The sequence below is a fragment of the Salmo trutta genome, chromosome 10 (assembly GCF_901001165.1).
Source record: "Salmo trutta chromosome 10, fSalTru1.1, whole genome shotgun sequence".
Classification (NCBI taxonomy): Eukaryota; Metazoa; Chordata; class Actinopteri; order Salmoniformes; family Salmonidae; genus Salmo; species Salmo trutta.
In genome coordinates this window covers 23,522,289-23,535,929 of record NC_042966.1, presented here as the reverse complement: position 1 = coordinate 23,535,929, position 13,641 = coordinate 23,522,289, and the positions used below count along the sequence as shown (strand labels likewise).

Here is a 13,641-nt window from a genome sequence, read left to right as displayed (position 1 = left end):
CTCCAGACCTTGAAGCCGGTTCCACTGCATTTTTTTCATAGTTCCCCTCTAATCAGGGACTGCTTTAGACCTGGGACAGTAGGTGCTTACAAATAATTATCAGGTAGAACAGAAAACCAGCAGTCTCTGGACTTCGTGGGCTAAGAGCTGAATACCCCTGGCTTAGCCAGACTAGTATCGCATTACAAATGGACATCAATGTTTGGTGAGCCTACCCATCCCAGCACCAGCCAGGACCCTAGCTCTCTTTATACCAGGGCTCTCCAACCCTGTTCCTGGAGAGCTACCATCCTGTAAATGTTCACTGCAACCCTAATCTAGCACACCTGACTGTAATAATTATCTGGTTGATAAGCGGAATCAGGTTCGTTCCAACTGGAGTTAGATTGAACACCTACAGGAGGTTAGCTCTACAGGAACAAGGTATAGTCTCCCTGAGTGAAGGGGCTGGTGGTTTTTTGCCTACTTGACAGGCATGTAATCGAGGCACAGGATGAAATGTCCTGGCTTCTAGAGATGGATGTAGTCTTTAACTTCAGCGGAATTTGTCATACATCATGTTATTGCTATGTATAACAAATCCAGGTACTTTTCAGGTGTTTTAGTAACTATGTGACAAGTTGAGCCAAGTCAATTACCAGTATGTTCTATTTGAGGCAGGTGAAACTATGCTACCCTGGTGTATGGCTTAGATTTGAACAGGTTTTTTTATATTTTATTATAGATTGTCAATCATCCATACAGTTTCATTGTAATCTGTACAAGAACACCATTATTCTCTTCCTGTACAGATGTTGGTCTGTAGCATGTCACTCCCTCATAGGTTGAGTTATTATATTACACAAAATGGCTGTGGAGGACAGCGGGAGCACCGACAGACTGAGTGAGTGGGGGAGAGACGGATGCACCAAGAGACGCAGAGAGAAACACACAGGAAGGCTGTGTGCTTTGTCATCCATGGCATGGTGTCACTGTACAGTAGTTGTCATTGTGTTGCATAAGTAGATATCCAACACATGTAATCAATCAAGGCCCTGCCTTACTGTGATGAGATTCAGGTCAGGTAGATGATAATCCACCTTAATCCCTGTAGGTTTACTAGGCTACTTTACTAACGTGCTCCCACCCAGCCCTCTATGGCCAGGCAGGGTGATACTCCATAGGCGGAAGAGTGGAGGGTGATTCTCATGAAACTGGCTCTTGACCAAAATAATTCCTCTTGGATCACTAAGATTAGATCTGTGTTTTTCTATTTCATAATCATGTTTATTTTTCATCTCCGAAATCTGCTTATTATTACTGTAATCCACCAATATTTCGGAAATATTAAGAAAAATGTCATTTATACTTTAGTAATTTTGGCTTAATCTGATAGTGCCTTTTTTTCTTTATGCTTTAAGTACATTGAATGTGGTTTATACCCCCATATTTCTTGACCACTCCTACTTAATCACATAACTGACGTTTTACAAAAAATCTGTACAAAAGGTGTGAGCAGTGGTTCTAGTAAATCATTACAGTTACCAGCACAGCACACCAATCGACTATACATTACAATTAATGTATCATTACCGAAAGGAAGGTTCTCATTACCAAAACTGACCTAAAAATGATGTCGTAGTGAGAAATGTGTGTTTTGGTAATGAGAGCCCCTTAGCGCAATCTGCAAGTAATAGGAGATGGCAAACAATTGACCACATCACAAAAGCCCATTCATGCCTCCCAAGTTGGTAAGGTAATGGTTCTCTACGTTATTTACAATTTGAGCTTTTTTGTAATTTTGGTAATTAGAAGGTCAAGTGTTGTAAAGAGGGTGTTTGAGAATAAGATCCTCATTCTGAAGGCATATAAATGAAGAGATTAAATTAATTTGTGCTCATCTAAAGACGATGATGATCTAGATGCCTCGTGAATGAAACTTTAATTCTTTTTTTTTTTACAGCAACTTGAAAAAGTGTTAGGGTGATGAAAAACATGTTCACAGATGGTGTTTTTGTGTAATAAATATTATTGTTTAATGTAAACTTCAACTAGTATACAATTTGTGTAAATTCGGCTTTTCTAATGTCAAATTGTATAAATTGACCTGAGGATTTAATCTGGACACATTTTAGTAATGAGAATTTAGTGTGAAAATGTACAAAATTCAGGTGAAAAAGTAATACAAAAACAAGACACTGTGCCATAAATGAGGCATCTTAGTCTTCAGATTGATACTTAACCATGATGCATCTGCAACAATCATCTAACTCAATTTTCTCCTGCCATGGTTAACAAAATAACTGCTTTGATGAAATCACTTGTTACTAGTATCACTGTGACTGTTATTTAGATTGCAGCCTATTAGTGAGAAGGTTGCTTCTCTGTACTCTCACTAATTCAACTGTTTTCCAAGCCACTGTATCTACAGCTTCTCTTTAGCCTTCTCTCCTCTTTTGGATTTTGAACAGCATTCTGTCTATTAAAAATAAATAAAAGTAATACAATAACGAGGCTATATACAGGGGGTACCGAGTCAATGTTCGGGGGTTACAGGTTAGTCGAGGTAATTTGTACATGTAGGTAGGGGTAAAGTGACTATGCATAGATAATAAACAGCAAGTAGCAGCAGTGTAAAAACAAAGGGGGGGGGGGGGGGGGGGTGTCAATGTAAATAGTCCGGGTGGCCATTTGATGAATTGTTCAGCAGTCTTATGGCTTAGGTAGAAGCTGTTAGGACCCTTTTGGTCCTAGTACAGACAGTGATGGATAACTAGCAATTAAAGTGGCCCTGACCTGGCTGGTTTTATGATGGTTTTATGTCTCTGTAATACAGGCAATAAAAGTCTAAAACTGTTACAGCAGCAGCATCTGTTCTCACTTTTCAGTCTCTCTCTGAGGTGTGAGAGTTTAGGACTCAGTGCTTTGGCAAGAGTTGTATAGGTTCCAATGCAATGTAGTTCTCAGCCCTGTGTGTGTCCATTTGGGCTGCCCTTCGAAAACCAAGATGAGGATTTTAACCGGTCAACTATTTTCTGAAGAGAATGGCTTAGGCTAGGCCTAGTTGTTTTCATTTTATTCCTTCCTAAACAATTGATGGTTGTGTGCTATGACATCCTGATACTCTTACAGATGCATGGCCACTGCTCACAGGAAGGTGACTTCTCAGCCAATAACAGTACCAGATGTGCAGGCGTTTGTTCCAAGGCAGCACTAACAAACATAATCTAGGCCTGAAATGACACAACCTTTCTTTCCGTGTGTACTATATACTTTCGAGTTAGACAGGTTTGTATTTATCCTTGGCTAGGCATTCAGACTTTAGTCTTCTCCTAGCTAGGTATTTACTTGTAGAATGTAGGTGAATAATGCAAGTGACTTCAATGGCTGATTTCTCTGAACAGGGGAAACCCCCCTCCCCTCCCCCACCAGATTCATAGTGAATACATTACGAAGGATGAAGAAGCAATGGGTGTACTCCAAGCAGCAGCTCCATACTAGTCAACATGGAGAACTGATGCTGTATACTGGTTGTTGCGGTGGGATTGGCGTGGGGGCGTCCGTGGGTGGCTTTTGATCATTTTATTGGATTCCTCATGTCTTACTCATTGTTATGAAGATTTATGGCCCAAATCCGATGTTATGTATTATATTTATTGAAGATTATATGAATCGTATACAATAAAGGGCCAATTTGGGTGCTTCAAATTATATTTCAACAAAGTAATGTTTCAGGAATGCTAATTTTATGTTTCTAACTACAAAAACAATTTCAGAACAATCTGAGATGGTGGGGGACATGGAATGACCCTACTGTATGTTATATAGTACGCTGTGTTATTGGGAAGGTGGGTCATGGAATGACCCTACTGTATGTTATATGGTACGCTGTGTTATTGGGAAGGTGGGGGTCATGGAATGACCCTACTGTATGTTATATGGTACGCTGTGTTATTGGGAAGGTGGGTCATGGAATGACCCTACTGTATGTTATATGGTACGCTGTGTTATTGGGAAGGTGGGGGTCATGGAATGACCCTACTGTATGTTATATGGTACGCTGTGTTATTGGGAAGGTGGGGGACTCTCAGTTCCATTCAAATATAGTTTGTTGAGTTATCAGGGAATGTAGCTATGCTTCAGTGGATGGACACACTGGCTAAAGAACTCACTGGGCTCTGTATTCAGATGCTGCAGACAGTGAGTGTTAACGTAGTTAACCAATTAAGAGTGGTGATGTAGGCCCACACTGGCTCACTGTCCAATGGGCTAACTTTAAATCTGTAAGGTGTTCTTCAATGTTGGTCCTATGCACCCATAGGGTGTGCACTGTGCAGGCTTTTGTGCTATCCCAGTTAACAAACCTATAGCCTTCTAGCCTATGAAGTGTGTGGTAATTTGAATTCATGCGGACCAGAACAAAAGCCCTGTAGCTTTCCAGGGTTGAAGAGCGAGGAGTGCTGTAACACTCCTATTAGGGGGTCATCGGTACTGTAGGGGCTCGGTTCCACCAGCTGTATTGTGTCGGTGACCCTGCCCTGTGTGAGGGCGCTAACAGTAGGCTGCTGTGTGTTCAACTAGGGAACCGTTAGCTACAACTTGGAGTAGAGCGCTTCACTGCATCACTCAGTGAACTGGGATAAACTGATTGGCCCCTGCCGTGTCATTGGTTGGCTGGCCTGCACGGAATGGCCTGACCCAGGAAGGAAGGTTCTGGGCTGGATGATGAGTTCACTCTCACACTACTGTTCTTGCACTGTGACTGCACACAAACATGAACACACACACACACTGAGTACCTCCTCTGCTTCTCTTCTTAAGCAGATACAGATATCTGTTTCCCAGCCCAGTCTGCTGTCGCCTGAGGTGATCTGGCTGGTTGACCTAGAAAGCACCTTTTTATAATGCTGCGCTGAACATGACTTTGTGCTAAAGAGGCTTTCAGGGCTCGTTTCCACAGACCCACTCAGTGCTGCCTGTTCAAGCAGTCAATCTATTGTTGTCAGTGTGAGACTCCTTGCAGGGGGTGAGGGAGTTCAGTCACAAGCTACTGTCTGTCAGAGCGTGGCTGCAAGCAATGAAATGTTTCTGTGGGGAATGAATTCTCCCATAGGGTCGTTTTTGTCTAGACTTTTATGTCTCCCCCCCCTCTCTCTCTCTTTCTTAATTTCTCTGAATTATTTAGTTCTCCTTTTCTCTCCCCTACTTGGAGTTCACAATTTTCTCAGGCTGTAGTTTTCTGATCATTTGTGACACTGCTGCCATCGTGCACCAGTTATTATTTATGCACATTACTGTAGTTTCTTAAACAAAGGTTAAAGGAAATGAACCTCTAACTTGGATTGTGACAATACCAGTAGCCTAAATCCAAGCTTTTAAATTAAAAAAATATATATATATATTTTTCCATGGCAACAAAAAAAACACAAAGCAGACCAAAAATCTTTTTCAAATATTGTGTGCTATAGCTTGGAAAATAAACAAATGTGACTGGGTGACAGTGTTGTTTTTGGTTCCCCGAAAATGCTAATTCACTATTTACACGCAGAAGTGTTACATATTGCCTGCACATAGGCAAGGAATCAGAAAGATCAGCACTGCACTTGTTTGTATTTTTGTTGCGGTCAGTCAAATAAATTCTCAGAGAAGGCTCATCTAGCCTGACTGCCATAGTCTTCACATCAAACAATGGGGAGGAACCAGAAATATCAGTTTTTAGACTACTGGAAATCTTTGTAGTTTCACTTAAATAAATAAATAAAATCAACCTACCCTATTGGGAAACCTCAGAGAATGCTCAACTTCCGTGACTGCTTAGTTCACTTGCCCCAGGCAATAGAGCAACCCTTTATGTCAATCCCTGCTTCTAAGTATCGTCATACTGGTATCTTCTCTTCTACATCTAACCCAATCTCTCGCTCTTCTCCTCCCACAGTAGCCCTTTTATTCCCAGGATGGAGGAGATTGTTGTAGCCGGGATATCGGGCCGGCTTCCTGAGTCAAACAACCTCGAGGAATTCTGGGAGAACCTCTTCAATGGGGTTGACATGGTAACAGAAGATGACCGAAGGTGGAAGCCAGGTGAGCCCCCGTGACCTTTCCATGACCTGGATGTGATTATGACCCATAAACATCAGACGTGTTGCTGTTTTTATTTGATTTTTTGCACTCTGAAAGGACTCACAACAAGCTTTGAAAATCTGACTGACATACAAGCTACCTTGCATCAGAGTGTAATCTACACCGTAAATTGATGAGTAGCTCATATCATAAATTGGGTTGCAGATTTGAACCAAAACATACATTGTAGATGTAATGGCTGTCTTCGTGAAGAGAGGACCAAGGCGCAGCGGGTTGCGTGCTCATCGTTATATTTATTTTAATAAAGACTGAACACGGAAAAACAAAGAAACGACGACAGGAAACAGTTTAGCAGGCTATACACATAACAGCAGTGCTAAAGACAACTACCCACAATTAACAAACAAAACACATCCCTATATATAGGACTCTCAATCAAAGGCAACTACAAACACCTGCCTTCAATTGAGAGTCCAACACCCAATTACCTAACATAGAAATACTAAACTAGAAAGAACATAGAAATACAAAAACGTATAACATAACCCGGAAATAATAAATCAAACACCCTTCTAAACAAACCACCACCCCAAACCACATAAAACAAATACCCTCTGCCACGTCCTGACCAAACTACAATCACATATAACCCCTATACTGGTCAGGACGTGACAGTAGACCAATATTTAATTCGAACATCTGCCATAAATGATGTGGGTGTGCTGCATAGTCATGGAATGTTACATCAACCACATGATAGGAAATACCTCCCTTCCCTTGACCAAAGACCTGCTTAGCTGTACCTTTCTTTTGCATCACCATCAATGTGGGCAGGTTAATGAGTAAAATGCTGAATGCTTCCTCTAGTCTTTACTGGCCCATTTGTCAGATAGATAGATAGAGAGATATATTACTCAGCAAAAAAATAAACGTCCCTTTTTCAGGACCCTGTCCTTCAAAGATAATTTGTAAAAATCCAAATAACTTCACAGATCTTCATTGTAAAGGGTAAACACTGTTTCCCATGCTTGGTCAATGAACCATAAACAGTTAAGGAACATGCACCTGTGGAATGGTCGTTAAGACACTAACAGCTTACATATGGTAGGCAATTAAGGTCACAGTTATGAAAACTTAGGACACTAAAGAGGCCTTTCTACTGACTCTGAAAAACACTAAAAGAAAGATGCCCAGGGTCCCTGCTCACCTGCGTGAACATGCCTTAGGCATGCTGCAAGGACGCATGAGGACTGCGGATGTGGCTAGGGCAATAAATTGCAATGTCCGTACTGTGAGACGCCTAAGACAGCGCTACAGGGAGACAGGACGGACAGCTGCACAGAATCGGTACATCCAAACATCAGACCTGCGAGACAGGTACAGGATGGCAACAACAACTGCCCGAGTTACACCAGGAACGCACAATCCCTCCATCAGTGCTCAGAATGTCCACAATTGGCTGAGAGAGGCTGGACTGAGGGCTTGTAGGCCTGTTGTAAGGCAGGGCCTCACTGGCAACAACGTCGCCTATGGGCACAAACCCACCATCGCTGGACCAGACAGAACTGGCAAAAAGTGCTCTTCTTTGAGGAGTTACAGTTTTGTCTCACCAGGGTTGAAGGTCGTATTCGCGTTTATCGTCGAAGGAATGAGCGTTATACTGAGGCCTGTACTCTGGAGCGGGATCGATTTTGGAGGTGGAGGGTCCGTCATGGTCTGGGGTGGTGTGTCACAGCATCACCGGACTGAGCTTGTTGTCATTGCAGGCAATCTCAACGCTGTGCGTTCCAGGGAAGATGACCTCCCTCGTGTGGTACACTTCTGCAGGCTCATCCTGACATGACCCTCCAGCATGACAATGCCACCAGCCATACTGCTCGTTCTGTGCATGATTTCCTGCAAGACAGGAATGTCAGTGTTCTGCCATGGCCAGCGAAGAGCCCGGATCTCTATCCCATTGAGCACGTCTGGGACCTGTTGGATTGGAGGGTGAGGGATAGGGCCTTTCGTCCGGGAACTTGCAGGTGCCTTGGTGGAAGAGTGGATATTTACACATGTTAAGTTTGCTGAAAATAAACGCAGTTGACAGTGAGGGGATGTTTCTTTTTTTGCTGAGTTATATACACCTAGATGGTTGGGGGGGGGTGCTGTGTTGATGCCACCATGCCGCCACCTTCCTAATGTTGAGTTGCACCCCCCCCCCCCCCCCCCCCCCCTTTGCCCTCAGAACAGCCTCAATTCATCGGGGCATGTACTCTACAGGGTGTCAAAAGGGTTCCACAGGGATGCTGGCCAATGTTGAGTCTTATGCTTCCCCACAGTTGTCAAGTTGGCTAGATGTCCTTTGGTTGGTGGACCAGGAAACTGTTGAGCATGAAAAACCCAGCAGCGTTGCAGTTCTTGACATAAACCAGTGCGCCTGGAACCTACTTCCATACCCCTGTTCAAAGGCACTTCAATCTTTTGTCTTGCCCATTCACCCTCTGAATAGCACACATGCACAATCCATGTCTCAAGGCTTAAAAATCCTTCTTTAACCCGTCTCCTCCCCTTCATCTACACTGATTGAAGTGGATTTAACAAGTGGCATCAATAGGGCATCATAGTTTTCACCTGGGTTCATCTTGTCATGGAAAGAGCAGGTGTCCTTCATGTTTTCTATACTCTGTATCATTTTTGATTATGTGAGCTAAACAAAAAATATATAACATTTAAAAATATTTTTTTATAACTAATGTTCTTGTCCCCACTACAACAAAAACATACTTAAATACTTTTAATATTGTCAATTTATTTGAAATACTGTGGAATTCCATTCATTCCTATGGAGGACTGCTCCCACTATGGAGTGCCAATATGGCTGACCGGTGGCTTCAAAGCCTCTCAATGGCCAATACATAGCATCAGCAATCCAGATGCTACACGCATCATTAATCACTACCCAGTAACCCACATGAACCCAAACGAGTGCTGGTAGCCGTTAGCTGTACGACGAGCCTCTGAGGTGTAAGAGGTGCTCTGTAGTCGCTGAAGGTGTCATGTCAGTCTGCTCTGCTTGCCGTTGCTTTTCACCACCTGGCTGAGGAGCTGGGCTGTTGGCACTGCTACTCCTTGGCTTGTCTTGCTTAGCTTCTCTCTCTCCTTCCTCTTTTTATTTCTCCTACTCGTTCTGGCTCTAATTCACTCCGTTTTGTTTTCTTGCTCGGTCTCTCTTTCTGCTTTTCTCCTCATATTTTTCTTCTTAGCCCCGTCTCACCTTCCTAGCTGTCTCTCTCTCTCTTACTCCCTCATTTGCTTGGTTTCTCTCTCTCCTCTGTTTCCTCTCTGTGAATAGCACCTCTCATCAGTCAGTGCCTGGCAACCAGCTAAAGCTCGCATTCATGTACTAAAAGGCTCCGGGCGAACGGCGCCCCTAAGACCACACACCACAGGAGAGGTGGGAAAAGCAGGGATAGAGGGAGGGAGGAGAGAAAAGGAATAGAGAAAAGAAGAGGGGAAGGGGATAGGAAAGGAGTGGAGAAAAGAAGAGGGGAAGGGGATAGGAAAGGAGTGGAGAAAAGAAGAGGGGAAGGGGATAGGAAAGGAGTGGAGAAAATAAGGGAGGAGAGGAAAGGCCCTTGTTTGCTGTCTGCATAGAATTACTGAGAGGAAGGAATAGTCCTGCTTTAGATTGTGTAAAATGATTACATGAATTAATATGTTCACTATTACATTAATGGGGAAATGATTCAGGTTATCCAGTCAGCGACTACAGGTAGAACACACGCTGTCTGGGGAAACCCAGTTATCCGGTTATTTATCCCTCAATGCACATGTCATTCCCAGGTCTGTACGGTCTTCCAAAGAGGAACGGCAAGCTGAAGGACATCAGCCGGTTCGACGCTGCGTTCTTCGGGGTCCACCCCAAACAGGCCCACACCATGGACCCCCAGCTACGCCTCATGCTGGAGATCGCCTACGAAGCCATTGTAGATGGAGGTGAGGAGAGGGGTGATGAGGGGTGGGTGGATGAGTAGATTTTATTTGGGAAAACTGTAAAGATACCAAGTCAAATGTATTTGTTTATTTGGATCCCAATTAGCTGTTCCTATCACAACAGCTACTCTTCCTGTCGTCCACACATTTAGATTAGATTACCCACATGTCACAAAGTTAATGTTTTAACGTTTATAGACCTGTGTGAGATTCATTGGTGTAATGTGTGTACAGGTCTGAATCCGACGGAGCTGCGTGGCAGCAGGACAGGCGTCTACATCGGGGTGAGCGGCTCGGAGGCGGGCGAGGCCTTCAGCAGAGACCCTGAGGAGTTGCTAGGATACAGCATGACGGGCTGCCAGCGTGCCATGTTCGCAAACCGACTCTCCTATTTCTTTGACTTCAACGGTATGATCTCATCTAACACGGCAGTGGGTTCTCTCATGCTGTTCTGTCACATGGTATCAATTGTCTTAATCTATCCCTAACTCTACAGTCTCCTGTGTTTTGTCTCCTCTCTCTGTCCCTCCAGGCCCCAGCACAGCCATCGACACCGCCTGCTCCTCCAGCCTACTGGCTCTGGAGAATGCCTTCAACGCCATTCGCCACGGCCACTGTGATGCCGCCCTGGTGGGCGGGGTCAACCTGCTGCTCAAGCCAAACACCTCTGTGCAGTTCATGAAGCTGGGCATGCTCAGTCCGGAAGGAACCTGCAAGTCCTTTGACTCCTCAGGTAAGGGAGGGAGAGACCTGGATTGTGTTCAGAAAATCGCAATGTACAGAACTAAATGTTGAAGATAAAATGCTTCTCATGCTGAAAGCACACCCACATACAGCTGCAATATTTCCTGGTCCGACCCTGAAACCACATTAACGTTACTTCCTGGTGCGCTCCACTCTGTGTTCCCCCAGGAAACGGGTACTGCCGTTCGGAGGCTGCGGTGGCGGTACTGTTGACCAGACGTTCCATGGCTAAGAGGGTGTATGCCACGATACTCAACGCTGGTAACAACACTGACGGATACAAGGAGCAGGGTGAGCCAACACCCCATTTATATAACACAGCACGGAGGGTACCTGCCCTGTCTGGAATGAAACCCTAGGCATAGCCCCTATCCCCAAGGCACTGAGGCAGACCTCACAAACCTAGGATTGTTTCCTGGTCTGATATCTCCTACCCCTTAACTTTCCCCAGATCTATAAGGATTTGATGACTAAGCAACATGGTTATGTTTCTGTATAACCCTCTGGTAGGTTACGTACAATGTCCACTATATTTCTCACACCAACGTGTGGCCTGGCTTGTGTCCTGTAAATGCCAAGCAGTAGCCCAGTAGAAACTTTATTTTTGTGGAGAAACAATTCAGTTGCATTTCCCATAATCTTTTGGCCTATTGCCCAATAGGTTGTGAGGCCTCACTGACCCACTATGACGCACCTCTTGGAGAAATAACACCACTTTTGAAGTCTCTAATCAATGCAACAGGCCCGCTACACTAGACGCGTAACTTAGATCTAACGTGAGGCACTCCTATTCATGTAAACGAAGCCTGGGCGTACGCAGCATGGCTCCATGAGAGGCTTGTGTTACTCAGCGTGAAATTACACTCTGGTTCTATTTTCAAGAATTTGACGCGTGACTCACGCCCGAGAACACTTGATAAATTGGTGGCTTTGCTCACGCTGGCAAAAAGTTCCACGTTGAGTGTGGCAGCTAAAAACCTAGTGTTTTCCTGACGCCCCAGTGTAAATCCCCTGTCATCTGTGTTTGTGGTGTAATCTAGCTGATGCCCAGCCAGTGCCAGCTCCAACTCTTTTTGAAATATAGACCTATTAATGTGGTGTAATCGACACACACACACTAACCTTTCCCCCAATCCCTCCTCACACACTTAGCACTGCAGGCATGTGTTTATATGCGACCTAGCTGAAGAGGGGACACATTCTCTGGAGTGGAACACACACACGCTTTCAACATTTTAGGGTGTTCAATACCACACTTCGCCCCCATGCCCCCTCCCTCTGCTCTGCCCAATTTGTCTGTCTTTGTCACACACCACAATAAACACACTCCCAGACTGGTGATCCAGTCACAGCATACCAGCCTGCATACCAGCCTGCAGTATTTACCAGTCAATTTGAAGTGGATGACTCTTGGATGATTAAGGTACAAGGGCACCATGAGCTAATGGCCCCGTAAACAGTGACATGGCTCTTAGCCGCTCCGGGGTGACGTTTCCCAAGGTACAGATCTAGGATCAGTTTTCCCTCCATCACCCCTAGCCTTTACCATTAGTGTGGAAAATGCTAAACTGACTCGAGATCAGCATCCAGGGACAACCTTACCCTTTACCGCTCTTAGCCACTCGTGGTACTGCACGTCAGTGACATTCGTTATACCAAATTACCTAAAAGTCCTCTGAATGGCTACAAAATAGTTGTTTAAATGAAGTAATGTATTGATTGGTGTGTTCTTCCCAGGTGTGACGTTCCCCTCGGGTGAGATGCAGCAGCGGCTGGTACGTTCTCTCTACCAGGAGGTCAACATCACACCTGACCAGGTGGAGTACATTGAGGCCCACGGCACCGGGACCAAGGTGAACACACACACACACACTCCTATCTATATACACACACAACACTTGATTCATTGTTGTTGGATCATATCACCACCACACCCAGTAATGTTCTGTGGAAGGTGTTCTGTCACATTCCTCCGCCTGATACATCTGGTTCCCTCAGTATTTGTTTCCCCTGGTGACTTCCGTCTTTTCTCCTCCCAGGTCGGTGACCCGCAGGAAGTGAATGGCATTGTCAGTGTGTTCTGTCATTCAAAGCGTGACCCACTGCTCATTGGCTCCACCAAGTCCAACATGGGCCATCCAGAGCCTGCCTCTGGCCTGGCTGCACTGGCCAAGGTAAGAACTGGAATGGTCTGGGCTACCTCTGTACAGGACAAAAGTGTTCTGAAGTCCCAATATGTGCAGGCAAGCCCAGCACTAACACACTTTTCTTTCCGTCTCTCTCCTCCCCCTCCATATTTTTCTCCCTTTCTCTCTCTCCCAGGTTGTGTTGTCTCTGGAGCGAGGTGTGTGGGCTCCCAACATCCACTATAACAGCCCCAACACCGACATACCTGCCCTTAGTGACGGCCGCCTCCGCGTCGTCAACGAGCCCATACCAGTCCGCGGCGGCATCGTTGGCATCAACTCTTTCGGATTTGGCGGCTCTAACGTTCACGTGATCCTCCGCCCCCCTGGTTTCAACACACCAAAAAGCTTTAAAGTGCCCCCCAAGACCCCCTCTGTGTCCTCTCAAGTACCCAGGCTCCTCCAGGCCTGCGGCCGCACAGAGGAGGCTGTCTCCGCCCTCCTCAGCAAGGGGAAGGAACACTCGAGCGACGACAACTTCCTGTGTCTGCTGAACGAGGTGTCCGGGGTACCCACGGCGGGGATGCCCTACAGGGGCTACACTTTGATTGGCTCCAAGGATGATGTCACAGAGGTGCAGAAGACTGAGGCCACGCCCAGACCGTTGTGGTACATCTGCTCAGGTAAGAGAGAGGAGTTTCTCTAAGCCTCAGCCTAATGGTTAGTGTTAGGATTG

General features: G+C 45.2%; 1 protein-coding gene across 4 annotated transcripts in view; it reads left to right on the top strand.

Annotated features, from left to right (window-relative positions):
* The window catches only part of LOC115201394 (fatty acid synthase), a 30,914-nt gene that overhangs the window by 1,726 nt on the left and 15,547 nt on the right, over positions 1-13,641 (top strand). For 3 of the 4 annotated variants that reach the window (XM_029764977.1, XM_029764980.1, XM_029764979.1), the window contains 8 exons: positions 5,915-6,060; positions 9,886-10,038; positions 10,270-10,443; positions 10,568-10,768; positions 10,948-11,070; positions 12,517-12,632; positions 12,819-12,953; positions 13,102-13,588. In XM_029764977.1, coding sequence (XP_029620837.1) covers positions 5,934-6,060; positions 9,886-10,038; positions 10,270-10,443; positions 10,568-10,768; positions 10,948-11,070; positions 12,517-12,632; positions 12,819-12,953; positions 13,102-13,588 — 1,516 coding nt within the window. In that variant the 5' untranslated portion in view covers positions 5,915-5,933. The remainder of the gene's footprint in view (positions 1-5,914; positions 6,061-9,885; positions 10,039-10,269; positions 10,444-10,567; positions 10,769-10,947; positions 11,071-12,516; positions 12,633-12,818; positions 12,954-13,101; positions 13,589-13,641) is intronic. The other variant, XM_029764978.1, reaches the window with a different exon arrangement.